Source organism: Antechinus flavipes, chromosome 4 (genome assembly GCF_016432865.1).
Source record: "Antechinus flavipes isolate AdamAnt ecotype Samford, QLD, Australia chromosome 4, AdamAnt_v2, whole genome shotgun sequence".
Taxonomy (NCBI): domain Eukaryota; kingdom Metazoa; phylum Chordata; class Mammalia; order Dasyuromorphia; family Dasyuridae; genus Antechinus; species Antechinus flavipes.
In genome coordinates, this window is record NC_067401.1 from 206,260,855 (window position 1) to 206,282,732 (window position 21,878).

Genomic DNA, 21,878 nt, shown 5'->3' on the forward strand with positions numbered 1-21,878 from the left:
ACAACTTTCAAGAATTCCTGTCTCTTTTTGTAATTTTCTTCTATTGCTTTTAGGTTTCAAGTCATTTTTCTTTCAGTGAAATTTTCACGAACCCAGATAATTAAATCCCTCAGTCTATGTGGATTATTTCTTATTTTCCAATTCTTTTGGTAGATTCCAAAAGGATATGAAGCATGGGTCGGAGTCGGTAGTCAGGAATGCTGTTCAAGTTGACAAAGGCAGAGTTAAGAAGCTGGGTGGCAAGGTCTTCAACAGTGTAGAAGTCTTGCTGCATAGAAGAGCCTGCTTTCCCTAGGATATGGAAACTACAAAGGAAAATCACCAGCAAATTCAGTACCCACCAATGCCAGTTCTTAATGTCCAAGAAATTTAAAAAAAAACAAACAAACAAACCAAAAATGTGATTTGCTCCTGCTTGCTTCATCAATAACGACAACCAATAAATTTCTGAGTCAAGGGTTAAGTGCCTTTTAGTTGCACATTAATTAAAGCAGAATGACTTTATAATAAAAATTATCTCAGGATAGCTGTTACTGGATAATTCAAGCTAAAGATGCACAGTAAATTTGCCATCTGTACCAGTTAACTAACTCCATAACTAGAGAATTCTTGAACTCTAGCCATCCTAAATCCAGGTATGTCACTTGTCCTATGAGGAAATACAGAAGAATGTAAAAGATTCAGACCAAATATACCTCAATATTGGAAAAGGAATAACCATGATATTCACAAGGGAATCGTGGAGGAGAACCAGAAGTTCAACCTGTTGATAATGCCATTGGTCCTTAATAAGAGAATATTTGTATTTGTACTTACTCAAATGATTGGTACCCAAAGGAACATGAATTAAATACCAATCACTAGGCATTCTAACACTAATGTGCCCATGAATAGGAATAGTGAGGAACAGAATATAGAAAATATCAATCTCTTACCAATTCTCATAGAGAGTACAAAAGAAACCCTGCATTCGTTCCAACACTGTTTTGTAGACAGGAGAGTCATACAGTTCCAGGAGAGGCTGAGGAAGTCCTAGATCAGGGAGAAGATTAAAAAAAAAGAAAAATCAGACAAGACGGGCCTTCTCTCTCTTCTACTCCAATTGAAAACATGGAAAACAAAACAAAAATTACTATCATGTAGTCAATCAAAACAAATTTCCACATTGAGCCTGTTCTAAAAAAAATACTTGCCTTATTCCACTTCTAAGTTCCTCAACTTTTCTATTAGAAGGTGGGTGGCATGTTTCTCCATCAATTCTCTGGGATCATGATTGGTCTGCTTATACCAAAGGGAGTTCAAGCACAGTAGCATTCCATTTTAGCATAACTTGTTTATCCATTCCCCAATTCATGGTTGCTTCCTTAGAATCTCATTCTTTGCTAGCTTAAAAAACTATAAATATTTTCCTACATCCCCAGAGTTTATTTTCTTAAGAACTACTCCCTCCCATAATCTATCTTCTCCTTAATTCCCTCCCTTCTCACACTTCCTCTTTCCCTCTGACTGGTTAAGCTGAGGGTGAGGTTCAAATGTCAAATGCTCCCCTCTACCCTTCTCTCTTATTTTATAGAGAGCTATTTGTATAACTCAATAATTTCCCTAACATTCCTTTTCTTTCTACCACAGTATTCCTTTTCTCTCTTTTCTATTCTTTTTTTTTTTTTTTTAAATAAAGATAATCAAGACATAAACAACAGAACCAATACTGCACCTTATCTAACTGGACTCCCTCTATGAACCCTAATGATGATAGGGTTCAGACACATGCATCATCTTGCATTTGAATTGTAATTTGAATGTAAGCAGCTCATGTTACTTTTTAAGGTTTCTCTGCATTTCCAAGTTTTTATGCAATGTCATTCTTTTCCTCAGAAATATTTGGAAGTCTTCTATTTCATTAAAGGTTCATCTCTCCCTTCCCCTACTCCCCCAAAGTATTATATTCAGTCTTAGGTTATTCTTGGCTGTAAATCTGTCTGTAACATTATATTCCAAATTCTCTGCTGCTTTGTAGTGATGGCTGATCCTGAATGTGGCTCCTTAGTGCTCAAATTTTTTTCTTTATGGCTGCTTGTGATAGTTTTTCTTTGTCCCAGAAATTTTGGATTTTGGCTAAAATGTTCCTGGGAATCTTCATCTTGGGTTTTCTTTTAGGAAGTGATTGGTAAATTCTATTTCCACATCTACATTTTCCCCCCTCAATCTATTTTTCAGGTCAGTTATTTCTCCTATGAGATACTTATATTTTCTTCTGTTTTCCCCCCAGCATTTTGACTTTATTATTTTCCCTTGCCTTATGATATCACTGGTTTTTATTTGGTCCATTCAAATTTATAAGGAATTTGTTGCTTGGATAAGGTTTTGTACCTCTTGTGCCAAGCTTTTCAACACTTTTTCCAAGTTGTTTCTTCCATCTGTCTCATTTCTTTTCCAAAATTTTACTAAAACATTCACATTCTATTTATAAAAAAATATTTTTAACTCCTTTAAAAAAAACCTCTTGGTTAATCTCTTCCAGCAACTTGTTTAGTTTATGCCCAAACTAAATTTTTTCTCTGAGGCATTGCTTGTAGATGTCTTGGAGTCATGATCTCTTCTTCTGAGTTTTTGTTGAGCATTCCTACTATCATAATAGCTCCTTATGGTAGTTTTTTTCTTTTTTGGCCCATTCTTCCAGACTACTTCCTGACTGTGGACTTCATATCAGAGTTGGGCGCTGCAGAACTTCCAAAGGAATGTTATGAGCTGGCTGTATTAACACTTTCTTGGGGTTTTGAGTGCTGTGTTATTCCAGATTGTCAGGATCACTTTTGGGGATCTAGAAATTTTCAACAATTTGGTGTCTCCCTGGTTTAACTCTGCAAGGTCTTGACCTGGATTTAATAAAAGTAGAAGATGCTGGACTCAGCCCATAAGCTGGTTGGAAAGCTTTGCTGCCTCAGGGTGACAGAGTCATAAATTCCTCTTTGGTTTGAGATTTCTATTCTGGTAATGGATACTGGTAAAGAGACTCTGCTCTGTCCCTAAATCACAAACTGCTACTAACTTCTAAAGTTTCTCTCTCTCTTTTTTTGGGGGGGTATAATAATGAAGCCCTCCCTTATGTGCTTTATAAATCCCCTTCTTATTCCACCTTGGATTTGTGAGTGACAAAGCTTCCAGTTAGCACTTCCTTCTGGTGTGGGTCGGTAGAATGTCCAAATATGGGTCTGAGACTTTTTCTGGATTTCTCCATCAGGATTGGATCTGGTACATTTTATAGATGTTTGGAATTGTTGATGGGAACTTAGTTGTGTTGCTTCCTTCTGCTCTGCCATTTTGCTTGCCCCAGGAAGAAGATTGTTGAGGTACATATTGTTCTACCAGTAACTACCTAAAGTAGACAGTGCACAACATGGTACTGAAGTGATCTGGGCTAATGGCTTAGATTCCCATGTGGCTGACCAAGGCTTCAGACTGTTTCCGTAGTTTCTTTGAAGATTTAAAAGAGGTGTGAAGAAATGTGCCTGCCACATTTGTGTTGAATCATAAAAGGTACAGTTCCTCTAATAGTGCCAATTTGCATTAGAAGGCTTGCTAATAGAAAGAAGTGACTATATTCATAGTATCACTAACTACTAGGAAAAACTAAGCTAAATGGGAAGACTTCCATTTCAGTGGATATAAACTGTTTTTTACTGATTTGTTTTGATATATTACTCTCTTCAGACTTCTACATGATGGGGAAGATTCATAGGATAAGGGATTGAAAAGGCAATTCTGGCTAATGGATAACACTGGACAGGCAAAAATAATATTTTCCCACTTGAATTTGCTTAAATTTAGCCTTACCCACTGTGTTTTTTCTAACATATTTTGTGTTGTTTGGTAGAGCTAAGCTTGCCTTCTAATCAAGTTGGGGAAAGGTTTTGGGTATACAAAGATTCTGTATTATTTTAAAAAAATCATTCAAATCAAGTTCAGGTTAGTAGGAAAGGAATATTTAAATTTCTTTAAATTAAAAAAAAAAAGGAGAGGCAGCTAGGTGGCACAGTGATAGAGCACCAGCCCTGAAGTCAGGAGGACTTGAGTTCAAATTTAGCCTCAGACACATAACATTTCCTAAGTGTGTGAGCCTGGGCAAGTCACTTAACCCCAATTGCCTCATCTTTTCTAGGGGAAAGAGCAGGATATGCTCTAAATGCCTCTATTTCAGTCCACTTGAGGACCAAGCAATAAAGACATTCATTTTTGCCCTGAAGAAAATATAACAATTACCAAAAAAGGCACTGATATTCAGCATTTTTGGTCATCTTTGAATAATTAATTCTCAACTAGATTAACCCATAAACTGAGAGGCTATTATTGCAGGATTTTAGCTTCAAAAATTAAACAACTTGTGACTCAATCACACGTTCAGTGTAGGTAGTCCTATAACAGTCTGTGGGACTGCTTAGACATTGTATCTATCTTTCATATCTACCTTCCATTTCCTAGTGTCCCTCGAACTTCAACCAGTTTCTAGTAAAACTTATTTGCAGCTAGATATCAAAGTGTCTGTGGGTTTCTAAAAGAAAAAGCTGCCATAAAAGCATTAAGTAAGCCACTGGTCAAATAAATTCAAATACATTAAGAGATAGAGCTTCATATTTTACATCAATACTTTATGCATTTATAATTTCTTATTAATATACTACATATCTCTTAACATTTTATATGCTAATGTATTTTTTAAAAAAACATTTGCTATTTATAGAAAAGCAAATGAATCTTTTAGTTTAAACAGTCTAGAGATTAAGCATTACTTATATGTGGCATACTCTTGTTACTTAGTGGTAGAGTACCAAAATCATAGAGGCTACAAGACATCTATGTCTTGTACTAGTACTAGATGTACTAAGTCTAAGAAGACTGCATCTTCTTAAGGTTGAATATGTAATACATAGGTGATGAAAAGATAGTATATATCACTTGATCAATCACTACCCAGATAACCTGTTCTAGAGTTGGGATGATAGCTACTATAGGAATAACAAATTCTTACAATCATACTCCTATTTAGCATAATCTTCACTGTTCAGATAAGAAAATTAACTCTCAGAAAGGTTATATAGTAACTGCATCAGTAACAGATAATTGCATAGAACTTTTGAGTTTGCAACACAAATTTTTTTTTTTTTAATTTTTATTTAATAATTACTTTATATTGACAGAATCCATGCCAGGGTAATTTTTTTTTTTTTTTTTACAACATTATCCCTTGCACTCATTTCTGTTCCAATTTTTTTCCCCCTCCCTCCCTCCACCCCCTCCGCTAGATGGCAAGCAGTCCTTTATATGTTGGATATGTGCAACACAAATGTTAACTTATTTTGCCCTAACAATAACCCTGCAAGTTAGGTACCATAGATTGCCTCACTGCTTCTGGACTTCTCTAGACCTCTTCATCTTGCCTTTATTCCCCAGGAATATTATTCTCCAGGAATATTATTCTCCTATTATGTTGCCAGACTGAATCTGGCTAGTACTGCTATCTTCTTGTTAAGTACCTTCCACCTCTCTGAATGGAGGGCAGAGACATAACTCCAGATTATCTATTTAAGGAGGGGGCTCAGAACAGTTTTCTCCCGATTTCTGCTTTTGGACTCTGCCACAACTCTCCATTATGTCCCTGTACCAGATACCTTCACCTCCTTTTCTTCCTACTTCTCACCTTTCTTTTAAGCTTCCTTTTGTGCATTATCTTCATTTAATGGACTCTTAGCTCCTTGAGGGGAGAAACTATATTTGTTTTTATTTGTATTTGTATCTCCAGTGTTTAATTTACAGCTTGGTACAGAGGTGCTTTATCAATGTTTATTGACTATTGACTAGGAACAGAGATATTAAGTATCTTGGCAGGGGAACAGAACTAATAAATATTAGAGGTATGATTTGAATCCAGGTTTTTAATGGCTTCAAGTCTTATACTCTTTTCACTATAATATGCCTTGTGAATATATCAAGAGCATAGTAAGATGTTAGTGCAACAGGAACTACACATACCAGACTGCTGAAACTGCTCTAGATGTACGCTTGCAGCAATTCTTAGAATAGAAGAGAAGAGATTGGGAAAAACTGAACTTCTTAAAGAAAATGTAAAATTTCTTACCTAGGATGGCATTCTTTTCTACTTCAAGCATATCCAAAGCCTTTGAGAAGTTATCTCCCAGTTTAGCCAATACCTCTGGTGTATACAAAGTATTGTGTGTTCTGAAAGAGACAAGTTGCTTTATGTGCATGTTTCTCCAAATCTGACAAGGAAGAAGAAGGGAAATAACAAACAGAGTGGAGAGACTGCCTTGTGCTGTACATCAGAATTCTTTTTCCCACTGGTATGCAGATGAAGATTGTTCTTAAGACTTCTCTAACAGGGGACAGAAATGAGGGCACGAAGTAGTCTGAGTGTTTTTCAGGAAAAGGGTTCTGAATGGAAACCTGGAACTCTGCTATGAAGTATAAACATATGAAATATGAAACCAAGGAAAAGGAAGGTAGCTGTTAATCTAACACTTCAGCACCAGTTCTGTGAGATGATGTTTTCTTGAACCTAAAATAGATCTGCTCTGGCCACTCCTAGAGTTGAATTGTCCAACTTTTTTTTTTTACATCTCACACTTTCATTCCAAGTCAAAATTGTCTTAATATCACTAGAGGCAAGTAGTCAATATTACTTGTTGCAACAATGATAAGCAATTCTGCTTCATTTGTCACTGGAAACATAAAGCTGTGTTGTAGTAGTTATAGTCCTTCCTTAGCCCAATGGAGAATAAATTTTTTCCATCCTGTGAAACAAATTTCACTATATCATATGATAGTTTTCTTTAGCATCTAACATTACAGAAATATAAGAATCTACAAAACCTTAATGTCAACACAAATTAGAACTGAACACCAAAACCCCATTCTCATGCTGGCTCAAGAAGGCGTTTTATACAATTAAGTCTCACAAAAATCTAAACAATACCAGTATTTTAATGATACAGATTCTTACTTATATAGAGTTTGATCTTGGCCAAGTGGCTCCTTGGGACTGAGGAAAATCCACCTGTTTCAGCAAGGGAAGTTTTATTGCTAATGCTTACATTAGGAGACTAGACACAAATACAGAGGTGATACCATTCCCATTTGAAACTTTTTGAATAGAAAAAATCCAGGAGTAGAATTATCAATGTCAAAAACCATCTGCTTAAATCATAAATAAACAATGAAAAAAGAAAGTTGCCGCCAATTTTTGTTAAGACAAAGAAAGTAGTTGTCTGTAAACAATGTAAAAAGATCCCACACTATTGTTTCCAGTCCTAGTCTTCTTTTACAAAAATATCACAGCCACTCTTTTCCCATTTATTGTCTTTCCCAAAACAGTGCTGTGAATTACAAAGAAGAGAGATCTATAAAGACAGATTTGAAAAGCTATGATTCTTGTTAAACCCCTCTCTCCCCAAACAATTTTCTACTGAATTATATTCTCAGGGTCAGAGATGGAGAGTCAAGACAGAAATTGTCTTTATAGAGTTTCATTAAGCAAACTACTACACATGGTCTTAGGCTGGTCTGGAAGAACAACTGATTCCTGAAATGGGAAGCCAAAAAGGCAGTTTTTGCTCACAATCCAAGTAATGCCAGATATCTATTCTGAAGCTACCTAACAGAACTCCAGTGCTGGGTTAGAAACTAACACCAAGACTGCACCATTGACAGTAATAAGTCCATGTTTGGTCCCTATAGTATAAACAAAGTAAGGCTGGGAGTTTTACTGACACCGTTCTGCTATATCTACTCAGAATAAATGGCTTTTTCAAGAGAGAGCCAAATCCTTGATGGATGCTGCTAGATCCAAGCTTACTTGAGCAGAAACTAGCTGTTTTTAGGACCAAGGAACAGTGACTAGGAAGCTGTTCTGACCTGCACTCCACAGCCTCCCCACTTGCCCATGGCATATCAAAAGCATCACAAAGCAACCTATGGAGATGATTATTCTTGAAAATTCAGCATATTTGCCATCTTTTTTTTCCTTCTGAATTACTTAAGATTTTCCCTTAGCTGCTTTTACCTATATGCATTACTTCAGGAAAATGTACTTTCTGCCAATATCAGTTCTTCAGGCAAGATCTCAAGATACTAGAGACAGAGATCTTTGGTTCTTATTCTCAAATTACATTAAGATGACAAATGTTATTAAAGCTACAAGGCCCTGGAGTTCTTTTATCTCACCCTTTCCCCCTGCCCATCCAGTAATCTTCATGCTAATGATGACGATAATATTGCAATTACCCAAGGATTTTATCAACATGATGCCCAAGGTCTCATAAATGGATTATCTAGGTTAAGGCAATGAGCATGCTACACTTATATGAATTCTGACCCCATTTTTTGTTGAATGCCTACCATAGTGTCCCCAAATCAAGGAAGCATACTAAAGGATAGTCTTATAAAGCAATTTCTAGATTATCTAACAATTTCATCACCATGGTGCCAACACTATTTATTACCAAATATCCTTCCCATCAGTAGTTATGTACCTACAACAAATAAAGCATCTCCAAGCACAAATTTAAAGTAAATCTAAAAGAGTTTATTAGGATAAAAGATAAAAGTATGACCAATGAGATGAGCCTTTGGAGAAGAATTTTGCATGAAAAGTCAATTTTCTCCTCCAATTTTACTATCTCCAACCATCTCACAAACCAGCCAACAAGTTTCATTCTAGATACAAAATAACCAACATAATAATAAAATACATCTTACTGTACAGAATATAATGGCAACTTTCACCTTCTGCCCTGAACAGACAAACTTAGAGGCATCAAAATCCAAACTTGTTCTGGTTTTTCTATTTTTTTAAAATTGTCATTATTGGCCCCATAGCACCATCTAGGATCTCCTAAGGAAGAGAAAATTGCTGAATCAACATTTAATAAAGTATCTATTCATGTCAGAACTTTGACATAGGAATTTGAGATTATCAAGGTGACATTCTATAGCAACTTTGTATGTTTCCTTATTTAACTTACTTTAACATTCAGTTAGGGTTGTACTCAATGAAGAATACTGCTTTTCATGCTTACTTCTTTATTCTTATCTAAATACTTGGGTATAGAAGTCCAATAAGAGGTTACCCAGAAGAAGGAAAGATAGACTGCTCTATGTCCTTGTTGCTCTATGAATTCATTATACATCAAAAGTCACCATGCTATGACAAATGAATCTTTTATTCTTCTTTTTTTTTGTTTTGTTGCTGAGGCAATTGGGGTAAGTGACTTGCTCAGGGTCACACAGATAGATTCAGGGCTGGTGCTCTATCCACTGCACCACTTAGCTGTCCCATGAATCTTTTATTCTTAAAAACATCAACATGGCAATAAATTTTCTTCTACCTAAATTTGTAATACAATGTTGTAGTCCAACTCACAACCAACATTTCTAATAGAACAACTTCTCTAGAAACCAAGACAATGTGTTAACACATATCAAGACAAAACTCCTACATCTACAAGGTACCCAGCTATAAGACAACCAAGCTCTAAATCTACCAAGTACCTAGTTACAAGACAAAAGAATCTTTAATGCTGCTCTTCTAGTTGAGATGAATGTGGGATACCAGGTGGGTTACCTGAGATACAAGCATTTTGGATTGCTGACTACAGTCTGACTGATTGGCCAGCAAAGGAACAAATGGGGTTGGTACCTAGTCTCAAATTTCAACATGGACAATACTGAAAGAAATAAGTAGATGCTTAAATTCAATTGCTGGATAAGCAAGATTGGCTTTCACATTTGCTTTTGAAACACTTTGGAAATACTTTGTGACAGCTTCTCAAAATCCAGGAATTACATGATACCTGCAATTTCTAACCATACTTATTTATGACATCTCTTTCTATTTGTTTCACAGGTTAAATCATGGAGGATGGTGTAGGGAGTAGAATCATCTTTTGATGCTTGATGATTACTAGCGGTGTCATTTAATTTCTCAGTGCCCCAAACAACTTTTTAATACAGTTTCCAGGCAGGTGCTGATTCACATTAATAAAGAGTTTTAACATCTACAAATGACAACATAGTGTCAGCTCAGCTTCCTCCTCCCTCCCCCTACATCTCAGTAAATGAGGTGAAGATATAAATATCTCCATTAAGTGTTAACTTTCTTCTTTTCAGTTTACAGGCAGTTAAGTAGATTTTAGTACACTTGTAGTCAGCTCATATGAATTTCATCTAGAGAATCACAATGACAAAGCAAGAGTGGGCAGGTGAGCAGTTACTTTAAAAATGTGTATGATTATATCAAATGCAGCTCAAGGTGAAAGATGAATTCCCCCTTTTCCTTGGGGAGGAAAAAGAGAATAGCCATTTTGGAAAAAGCAGCTATGGGTTTCTACTCAACATCAAAACCAAATCAAGTAAGAAATGAGGTTATTTCTTTTCATCAGAGTTTTACAAGTTCTGGGGTTCCTTTAGGAAAAGCAAAAAGTCACCCAAAAAATCAGACTGGCATCAATCCTGGTGCCAGGACACAATCCCGTTGATTCCAGTGGGGAAACACATTGAGGCCATGCAAACAAATAAGTTTTGAGTCAGAAAATGACATATCAGCTTGACTTACCTTATAAGAGCAAGCAAATTGTCGAAAAGTTTCAGGACCTGCTCGGTGCAAGGGTTACGAAAGATTGGATTTCCACTTGGAGTATAGCCAACCACAAATCCTCCAGCTTTAGCCTCTTCCAAGTCTGTAGGCCAGCGAGCCCGTTTCACAACTCCCAAAATGGTGTACACACAAAAACTTATCTATAGCAAAAGAAAACAGAGATAAATAGAAAGAAAAAAATGAACAGAAATACTTCTTCTTAGCAAAGGCTTATTTAATGCTCTGGCAAAAGCAGTATGAGGCCAGCGAGAAGGTGAAGATTTCCCCTTCACTTGCTCACTGAACCTTGCTCTCATTAAGCCAGCAAAGCCCAAGGGGAGTCCTCCAGCCGCCCCTCTCCGGGTCGGTGGTAGCCTCTGGAAACCTGTTTACAAGCTTCCCCACCATGAGGATACCTTCCAGGGTATGCAACGACCCTTCCACAGGAGCTTATGACTGGAAGATGTCTTGGTGCTAGTCGTGCTGAGTCGAGTGTCTGCAGGATATGCTCTAAAAGGAAGTGTTTGGGTCACCACTATCTTGTCTCCCTGCAGCACAATGCTCCGAGGACTGACCGCAAACCTTGCTCCTGTAACAGGTCTGAAAGTGGATTAACATCTCCAGGGCGACCATCGTCCTACAATGGTGCTCAGTGGTTTAGAGATTGGCTGTCATGCGGCCAAATTATCAATCTTTTAAATGTTGACTCATTCGATTCTACTTCAAGAACAAGAGTCAGTAGCTCATGCAACATCAAGAGAGGGAAGAAAATTCCCATCATGGTACATTCCACTTCTCCAACCCACACAGATTCACTTTAAGTTCTTCTAAGTCTTTGCCTCTTGTTTTCTGATTCCTTTCCTAGTATTTTTCTAGACTATACAAATTTACCTTCCCCAGCAAACTGTTAGGAAGACTTTTATGTGGGGCTAAAACAATGATGGCTGGGAGACCATCAATTTTCCGTGCTCATCTCTGACTCATTTTTGTGAAACTTCCTATTTAAAGTGTTATTCAGAAGCTTAGTAAAAACCAGTTATTTTACTGTATGAACACAGCTTAAAAAAAAAATCTTACTTAAAAAGAAAGAAGCAGCTTAGAGCAGCAGCAATATTCCTAAGACACTTCCCAGAATGTCAATGGGAGAGGCCAGGACTAGCAGAATTATGAAACTGAAGAAGGTATCACACAGACACACAAAATAATTGTATAGAATTTGTTTTCCCAGAAAAGGCTTTTTACTTACTCGTGAACGATTTAGACCATTGGCATCTTCTAAGCCTGGTTCACAGATTTTGTTATCAGCACCCACATAAGCAATAAAAGCATCAGCATCTGAAAGCACTCTGAATTTTGGGCACAGAGGAGAGAGAACATTAGTCAGTATTTTCATAGTTTCAACCCAAGTGGATGCAAAAAAATTTGGTGGCTAGTTTGTATTCCACACAATGTTAGAGTTATACAAATGTCAGCATTTTCTTTGACAGGAAGAGGTTATGGTTATTTTTCACGGAAGAGTTTGTTTCAACAGAGGAGTAGAAATAAGTTTAAATCATTTTATTGATAATATATACTCAGAAGGATCAAAGATGGGGAATCTTCCTTTTAAATGCACACTTGTGCATATCTGTGTGACTTCTACTTTTGTTCATTGCTTAGCTATTCATCTCTCTCAACTACAGTGAAAAATAAAAGCTCAAGAGAAGCATAACAAACCTTACCCTACAATCTGTTCAGACTACCCATGCACCACCCTTGGCATTGAACATTACATCTATGTGCATGCACTATACTACCTGAAAAAAAACCTCTCTCAACTACAAGTTAAATACTCTTAACAGAATTTGGAAACACTTGAGTGCCATTACCCTAATCATACATCCTCATATACTACTTAAAATATGATTCCCAAGATGGCAATTACCTACAGAAACCAAAAAGCTGCCTTTTCCTTCTTCTGTTGGTCTTTAAAGGATTTCCCCCTCCAGTTTCCTCACTATCTTTATAAACTTCCAGGAGGATGTGAGATAGCATCAACTATACCTTTGCATCTCTTCAGAAAGCCAGAGATTGGCAACTGGTGACATTAGTTCCTCCAAGAAAACTTTCTGCCGTTTGTAGTCCTTGAACTGATTGCTGATTAAGACCAGAGCTTCCATAAGGGCACACTTTTCCATCTGTGTCAGGAGCAGCTCATTGGAAAGCAGCTGCTTTACATGGTTATAAAGCATGTCAAAATTGGGCTATAATAACAAAGGAAAGAACCAAGGGTGGTAAAGTTCAGTTTTTCTTTTTAATAGATTTAAATTCACATGTATGTGTGTAGCTCCCCTAGATTTCCTCTTGAATTCTGTATACATAAATGTCATTCCTCACCCCCCCCCAACTATCTGTTTATATATGGAAAAAAACAGAAAAAACTTATCAATACAATGTAAAAATGTAACAGTATATCTAATGTTTCCACACCCATGATACCACTTCCTTCTGACAAATTAAAAAAAAAAAAAGATTTCTGCTATAGACACTGTGACAATGTATACAGTATTCTCTCCTAGCACCACCCCTTTCCCTTAAAAGTGAGGAGGTTTGTTTCTCAATCATGTTCTGCTACAGAATCTTAGCTAATTTTTTCCTTGGGTAGCTGAAATCTGCTTTTATATTTTTTCTTTTTCAAATTTTTATTCATTTATCAAATTTTCAGAAACAATTATTAATTTTAATATTTTAGGATCATATATTCTGTTTATATTTTTATATATTTATTTTAGTTTAGCGTTTTATTTTCAAAACATATGCAAGAATAATTTTTTGATAATGACCTTTGTGTTCCAATTCCCTCCCCAACCCTTAGATGGCAAGTAATCAATACAAGTTAAACATGGTAATTTATATATATATGTGTGTGTGTGTGTATATATATATATACACACACACACACATATATATAAATTCAATATAGGCATATATATTTATGCAATTATCTTGCTGCACAAGAAAAATCAGATCAAAAAGAAAAAAAAGAGAAAAAAAATTCAAGCAAACAACAACAAAAGTAAAAATGCTATGTTGTGAACTACTCTCAGTTCCCACATTCCTTTCTTTAGGTGTAGATGGTATTCATCATCACAAGATCATTGGAACTGGCCTGAATCATCAGACCTGTTTTTTATGGAGAAATCGCCAGATATCTAAAGGCTATAAAACAGGGAGCCTAACCAGGATTTTAATAAAAAATTATGTTCCGTGAACTGTTGAAAAATTGAGTCTTATAGGAAGGTCAGATCTACAAGATAATAATTTCTATGACAGTATTTCTTAGGTTTTCTAATTAAATCAACTGTGTTATCCAGGAAAAAATTTGTACTTTTCCATGCTATGTAAATGTGAAAACACAGGCAGCTGCTGATTCCATGTGGGCTAACTTTTCTACACCAATATTGCTTTAAAAAAAACAACAAAAAACCTCATAGATCATGCTGTTTGATACACATACTAGGAGGCAAACAAATACATACTGTATATTTCTGGATAAGTCTAGTTAATTTATATATCTGAGTAGAGATTAATTTCTTAGTAAGACTCTTACTTATATCCTATCAGGTTGTATAATGTGACTTGTCTCTCTCAAGGTGAAGCCATTTTATGCTTGGACACACTTCCTCTTCCCACCCTCCCCCTTTCTGAAAGCTTTTTATTTTCAAAACATAAGCATGGATAATTTTTCAATATCAACCCTCGCAAAATCTTGTGTTCCAATTTCCCTTCTTTTCCCCCACCCCTCTCCCCTAGATGGCAAGTAGTCCAATATATGTTAAACATGGTAGAAATATATGTTAAATCCAATATATGCATACATATTTTTACAATTATTGTGCTTCACAAGAAAAATCAAATCAAATAGGAAAAAAATGAGGAAGATAATAAAATGCAAGCAAACAACAAAAAGAGTAAGAATGCTATGTTGTGATCCACACTCAGTTCCCACAGTCCTTTCTCTGGGTATAGATGGCTCTCTTTATCACAAGATTATTGGAACTGGTGGGAATCATCTCATTGCTGAAGAAAGCCATGTTGGATACAATATCTAAAAGAGTCTTAAACAGAAATGCAAAGACTATGCACGTTTATATGGGGAACTAAAGATAAAGAGAGAAGGTTTTCTATAGGAAAAAAAAATTATACTTTTAACCACAGCAAGCCAAATTTTAAGAATTTTTCTTTGAAGTGAGGTATATTTAAGACCATAATTAAACAAGAGTGAAATTAAGCTGAAAGCAGATTAGAACAACTTCTTGGCCTTGCTTCAAGTCTTACCAGCACAAGTTGAGGATAGTCCCGACACATTTTGATGATAGAAGAACATGCATGTCTTCTCACATTCCTCACAGCACGAGTTCTGGGAGCCTGAAGAGAAAAATCCAACAAATTAAAAGGCAAGTCTAATTGGACAAACCGTACCTAATTTTTTTAAGGGGAAAAACTCACAAGCATTTTCCCTTAGCTAATGGGTCCTGGGATGAAAAAATACTGAACTTGGAATTATTGGATCTGGATTTAAAGCCAAATTATTCCACTTTCTACCTCGTTTGATTCTAAGCTAATTACTCAGCCTTCCTAAGTCTCAGTTGTTTAATTTATAAAATAAGAGGATTGAATTATATAAAACCTTCAAGGCCTCTCTTACTTCTAAATTTAAAGTTATATTCGTATTTGCATGATGTTATTTTTGCAATCAACATTAACTAAAGGAAATTCAAGACTACTGTGTAGGATAAAATATTATTAGGGAGAAACCTGGTCTTAGAAGCTCTAGATTACTTGTGAAAATGTTTCAAAAGCATTTTCTGATCTGTGTATTCCTGACCTAAATAAGGTATATAGTTCTCTATCACAAAAAGGAAAACAAAGATGGCAGGAAATAACTGTCACTTATATAGGCTTCCTGTGTTGACTTAGAAATGAAAAAGACAGTACACAAAACCTAAGTACTGACTTCCATAATCAGAGATAAGGAAATTACAAATGTCATTAAGAGATAGGCTAATTAAATATAATATTATCAATGCAGACATTATGTCTTAGGATTTGGAAAATGAATAAAATTAATGCTCTCTTACCTTACTTTCCTCGATGATTTCAAAAGTAACAGATGAAAACAGCTAAAAGGATGAAAGAAAATGATCATTTCTCAGTACCAGATATGTATCTCAGAAATAGAAGAGTCAAGAGATACTTAAACTGAATTCAGTGACTTCCTTCTGAAACTTCCTACCCTTTCAAATGGTACCATTATCTTCCTGGTCAACAATCCTCATTGTTCCTTCTTTTTTCCTCCCCTTTCTAACAATATCAGCAAGTCCTATTAATTCTACTGACATACAAATCTTCCTTATTATTCTCATTTTCACTTATGACCTTCTTAAAGTGTATAAGGACTATCAGATCACTGTCCCAGGTGGTCTGTGCCTCACTGCAGCCTCTAAACCAGAAGTGTCAAACTTAGGGCCAGCAAAACTTCATAGCAAGGCCTGAATCAGAATAAAATGTAATTGGAAAATAATTAACAAAATAAAAATACAATACAACCCAGAGAATGTCAATCTGTGATTTTCTAAATCAAGATGTAGGGATCCCTTTCTATTTAAATCTAATACCACTTCTCTAAACCATGGCCAGTTTTAATTTTTCTAAAGCATAACTTTAATCGTATCACTTCTGCTCAAAAATTCTCAAGTTTCCCTTGTCTATCAAATAAAGTCCAAACTGTTTAGCCTAGCATCCACATCTGTATTTTATCCCCCCCTTCAATATTTTTTGACAATTTATTGAATGAATAACAAGAAAGAATAATCATAGTACAAGCCATCAGTTTTAAGTCATGAACTAATTTTAGAAAGGAAGTTTACTTGACACCAAAACAACTGAGAAAGTTTACTATTCAAATACTTTGAAGCAAATAATCATCATAGTACAATAATGACTGTCCCTAATTTCTACACTATCAAACGGTTGTCTCTAAAACCCATATGCCTTTTTTCATACTTTTCCCAGTGCTTACAATTATTTCCCCACCCAATCAACACTATTATCTCTATTTCAAGGTTCTGTTCAAATTAAAGTCACCTCTTCCAATGAAGTCGTACCTCTCTAGCCTCTCCCTTCCCATAAACCTCCATTGTACTTTTTTTTTTAAATGAACTTGTATTTGGTAATTTTTTTTTTTTTTTTTTGGTATCTGAATTCTAAATTCTTTGAGGGTGGGAACTGTGCTTTGCTCATAGTTGTCTCTCTGCTAGGTACTTAATAAATTTTTGTTGCATAAAAAATTCCAACCATTTCATGAGAGGAACAAGGCAAAATTACATTATGGTTAAGTTTTACTCATACTGCTTAATAATCATAGTATCAGTAGTGAGACAATTTATGATAGGAAAAAAGTTCATGTGATTTCAAAAAATAAAAGATCTAAATGACTGCTTATTATATAATAACATTACATGCTTTTTCCTTCTCCCCAAACTGTTTTCTTGTAATTTGTAATGCTAGTTACATATTTTCTAAATGTTTATGACTATGCCTCAAAAGCAACAAATCAATGATTCATTTTGCACGTAAAGCACAAAAAGAGAGGCAGTTGCTTACCTTCGAAAGGACCTGGGGCAAGTACTCTGGTCTGTAACTGACAAATGGAAAGAGTGCTGAAACATTGGTGAGGACACAAGACAAGATGAGGGGATCCTTGGTATTAAAGTTCAGTACATTCTGCAGCAGTTCTATGCCATCATTCACTGGAATTTCCTGCAACATAAAAATGTCTTTGAGCATATGGCCAAGTCTTCTTTTAAAGTAACTGCTATATGAGTATAGGCCAGAGTGTGAATGTGACCTTGAGATTCAGAGAGAATGTAAACTACCTTAAATAAAAGTAAACAACAAAAGAAGCTCCAATAACCCATGGGAAAACTTGCATGTGATCCTGGGCCAGGCTGGACACTATACCTTCTTTATTCTGTTTCTATATAATACCTGACATGGTCTATGTTTGGTGCAGGGATCCATGATGTTATTTTGTCCTGCTACTGACTAGGACAACTGACCTCTTGTGAGTAAACTCTCTTAATCCAATTAACCCTAATAAAACTTATTAGTAGCCAAGCTGACATGAATCCCTCTTTCTTTGGTATCTCAGTACTCTCATTTGTTGTAGTGAGCAGAATAATATGCCCCCTTACAGCTGCCCAAGTTTATTTATTCCAGCCATTAAGTTAGGTTTCATCAAGATTCTCAACATAAGTTATAAATACACAAGTTTAAGAAACCTTAATAAACAATAAAACTGCACTATAGGTAGTCAAGAATTGACAGCACAAACTAGATAATGGGAGTTCTGGGACAAGAGTGGGTGGGAAGGAAAGGAGAAAAATATTTGGTGACAGTTGCATACTAAAATGCTACTGTAAGACATCTGTACTTTAGTCATTCAGGTCTACCATGTTTATTTTTACTTCAATATATGTTGATACAATTTGATTAAAAGAGGGTTTTTAGGTTGTTAAGGTTTATCCATCATCACTTAATTCTTTGGACTTCTATCCATAAAGTAGGATTCTACAATTCTAAGAATAAAGGTTTCTAGTAATAATAATTTACTGAGTATCAAAAAAAAAAAATGAAATTATGAAATCTAGTGCCTTCCTAACACTTCTTTGCTTTCTCTTCAAAATTTCATATGCTTGTTTTTCTCAGGGATGTAGTCTTCTCTTATATACACTTTAAATTTGCTTAATTTTTTATTAAAATGATTACCAGAAGATTAAATAAACTGATAAAATCAAATTTCTGAGATAGCAAGTAAGATTCTGGACCTTTGCTCTACAAAGATGCAGACACTATAAGATTTGGTCTTAGAAGTCAGTCAACACACTTATTCACTCATTACCACTTACTAAAACAACAATTACAATATATTATATTTAAGTATAATGTTCTGTAATTTTTGTACTTAAGAATTTTCCCTTTTGAAGAGGTAGAGCCACAATAGTGGAGTGAAGATAAGGACTCAACTGAGTTTTCCCCTAGACCCTTCAAATACCTTTAAAGAACGACTCTAAATAAATTTTAAGAGCACCAGAATCCACAAAAAGATAGAGTGGAACAATTTTCCAGCTGAAGGCTGCTTGGAAGATTGGCAGGAAAAGTCTGTTGTACTGAATTGGATGTGGAGTGCAAGTGTTGTGCAGGCCATGAGAGTACAGCCCAGGGTTAGGGTCCAGGGTCCAGGAAACCAGGATAGATGATGGAGCCTCTGCACCAGTGGCAGCAATCTCCAGAACTCTCAGCCCACAGAGGCCAAGGACAACTCAGAAGGAAAAGTTTGTTGCACCAGGGCATAAGGGGAGTCCCAGTTCAGGATTAGGCTTTGGAAGTCACTGAATTAACAGTAATGCAGAAGCAGAGCTGTGGTAATAGCAGTGACAGTGTCCATCAGAAATCTCAGACCACAAAGGCTTAGACAACTGGTCAGAAAGAAATTGCAGGGGCTTCTTTGCTGGCACTGGGGCAGGACTTTGTTGCTCTGCCCATACTCTCAGATCTGGGTAGCAATGCTGGCTTACAGTACAGGTCCCTAGAAGATCTCTGAAAATAGCTGTACACTATCTCTGAAGCTTGGGACAATGCACTCTCCACACTGGAAACAGAGCCCTACTTTAACAAAGAGATAAAAGTCAAATAATAGGCAGGGAAAATGAGCAAACAAGAGAAAAAGATTTTGATCACAGAAAGTTACTATGAAGACATAATAAGGAAGACCAAATACAAATTCAGAAGATGATAACAAAGTAAAAATTCCTAGATTTAAAACCTCCAAGAAAAGTAAGAATTGGCCTCAGACCATGGAAAAGCTCAAAAGATATTCTGAAGATTAAGTAAGAGAGGTTAAGGAAAAAATGAGAAGAGAAGTAAATGAGATGATGCAAAATGACATATAGAAAGCTAACAAGGAGGAAAATGCCTTAAAAAGCAAAACTGTCCAAATGAGAAAGGAGGTACAAAAGTTCCCAGAGGAAAATAATTCCTTAAAAATCAGAATTGAGCAAATGGAAGTTAATGATGTTGTGAGAAATCAAAATGCAATAAAACAAATCTAAAAGAAAGAAAAAATAGAAAAACAGTGAAATACCTTATTGAACAAACAACTAACCTGGAAAACAGATCCAAGAGTTACCATTTAAAAATTATTGGTCTATCTGAAAGCCATATTAAAAAGAAAAGAAAAGAAAAGAAAAGCCTGGATATCAGCTTCCAACAAATAGTAAAAGAAAACTGTCCTGCTATACCAGAACCACAGGGTAAAATAGAAATTTAAAGACTACTGATCATCCCCTAAAAGAGCACAAGATGAAAACCCCTAGGAATATTAAATTAAATTCCAGAACTCCAACTATCAGAAGATTGAAAGCATCCAGAAAAAAACAATTCAAGTATAGGATAACCACTGTTAGGATAATACAAGATTTAGCAGCTTCTACATTAACGGATAGGAGGCTGTAGAATATGATATTCTGCAAAGCAATGGAGCTAGGATTACAACCAAGAATCACTTACTCAGCAAAATTGAGTATACCTTCAAGGAAAAGGTGGATATTCAATGAAATAGAGGATTTACAAGCATCTGTGATGAAAAAACCAGAGTTACAGAAAATTTGATTTTCAAATACAGGACTCAGGAGAAACATAAAGAGATAATAGGAAAGGGATATCATAAAATACTGAATAAAGCTTATTTGTTTGCATTTATTCCTACGTGAGGATGATACTTGTTACTCATAAGAACTTTTTCATTCTTATGACAGAAGAAGCATAGACAGGGCACAGGTATGAATAGAATATTAAGGGATAGTATTTTAAAAATAAAATAAAATCAAGGGGTAAGAGAGGAATGTACTGAGGGAAAGGGAAAAGGAGAGGTGAAATGATATAAATTATCTGCCATAAAAGAGGCCAAAAAAACTTTTACAATTGATGGGAAGAGGGAGATCAAAAGGGAATGAGTAAATCTTATTCTCATCAGATTTGGCTCAAAGAGGAAATAAACATACACACTCAGTTTGGGTATAGAAATCTATCTTACCTGCAGGAAATTAGGAAGGGAAAAGGATATGAGAAGGGGGGGGGAGTGAGAAAAGAGAGGGTACATTTGGAGGAGGGGCTAGTCAGAAGTAAAATACTTTTGAGGAGGGACAATGTGAAAGGAAAGAATAGAATAAATAGGGGGGAAATACAGTTAACAGTAATTATGAAAACAATTTTGAAACAAGTTTCTCTGATGAAGGCCTCATTTCTCAAATATACAGGGAACTAAGTCAAATTTATATTAAAAAAAACCCCAACAACAATTAGGAGCTATTTCCTGATTGATAAATGATCAAAAGATATGAATTATGCTCAAAGGACTATAAAATCACACATATCCTTTAAACTACCAATACCACTACTAGGCATGAATCTCAAAAGAGAGTAAAAAAAAAAGGGGAAAAACCTATATGGTTTTCTCAGGTCCAAGAATTAGAAATTGAGGGGATATTCATCAGTTGGGGAATGGCTGAACAAATTGTGGAATGGGATTATGAAGGAATATTATTTCTCTATAAGAAATGATGAGCAGGAGGCTATCAGAAAAACCTGGAAAGTGCTCCATGAGCTCAAGCAAAGTGAAATGTACTGTGTATACACTAATAACAATGTTATAAATGCTCAGCTTTGAATGATTTTGTTATTCTCAGCAATTAAAACAACTCTGAAATGCCACCGCATACCTATCAGATAGGCTAGTGCAAAAGAAAAGAAAAATGACAGGTTTTGGAAGGGATGTGGAAAAATTGGGAACTTAGTGGTGAATCGATCCAATTGCTTTGAAGAATAATTTGGAACTATACCCAAAGGGCTACAAAACTGTATATCCTTTGTTCTAGCAATACTACTATTAGGTCTATATTCCAAAGCTGAAAAAAAAAAAGAAAAAAAAAAGAAAAAGATCTACATGTACAAAAATATTTATAACAGTTCTTTTTGTGGTGGTAAAGAATTAGAAATGGAGGGATTTTCATTATGTCTAAACAAGTTGTGATATATGATTGTGACAGAATATACTGTACTATAAGGAATGATGAACAGAATGATTTCAGAAAAACTTGGGAAGACTTACATGAACTGGTGTAAAGTAAAGTGA

The 21,878-nt window shown here is 35.6% G+C and overlaps 1 protein-coding gene across 4 annotated transcripts in view; it reads right to left on the bottom strand.

Annotated features, from left to right (window-relative positions):
* Positions 1–21,878, bottom strand: part of XPO5 (exportin 5) — a 58,481-nt gene that overhangs the window by 7,757 nt on the left and 28,846 nt on the right. For all 4 annotated transcript variants that reach the window (XM_051997021.1, XM_051997020.1, XM_051997022.1 and 1 more), the window contains 9 exons: positions 17,291–17,446; positions 15,766–15,807; positions 14,963–15,052; positions 12,689–12,888; positions 11,892–11,991; positions 10,625–10,806; positions 6,134–6,234; positions 936–1,032; positions 169–305 (listed from right to left, as the gene is read on the bottom strand). In XM_051997021.1, coding sequence (XP_051852981.1) covers positions 169–305; positions 936–1,032; positions 6,134–6,234; positions 10,625–10,806; positions 11,892–11,991; positions 12,689–12,888; positions 14,963–15,052; positions 15,766–15,807; positions 17,291–17,446 — 1,105 coding nt within the window. The remainder of the gene's footprint in view (positions 1–168; positions 306–935; positions 1,033–6,133; positions 6,235–10,624; positions 10,807–11,891; positions 11,992–12,688; positions 12,889–14,962; positions 15,053–15,765; positions 15,808–17,290; positions 17,447–21,878) is intronic.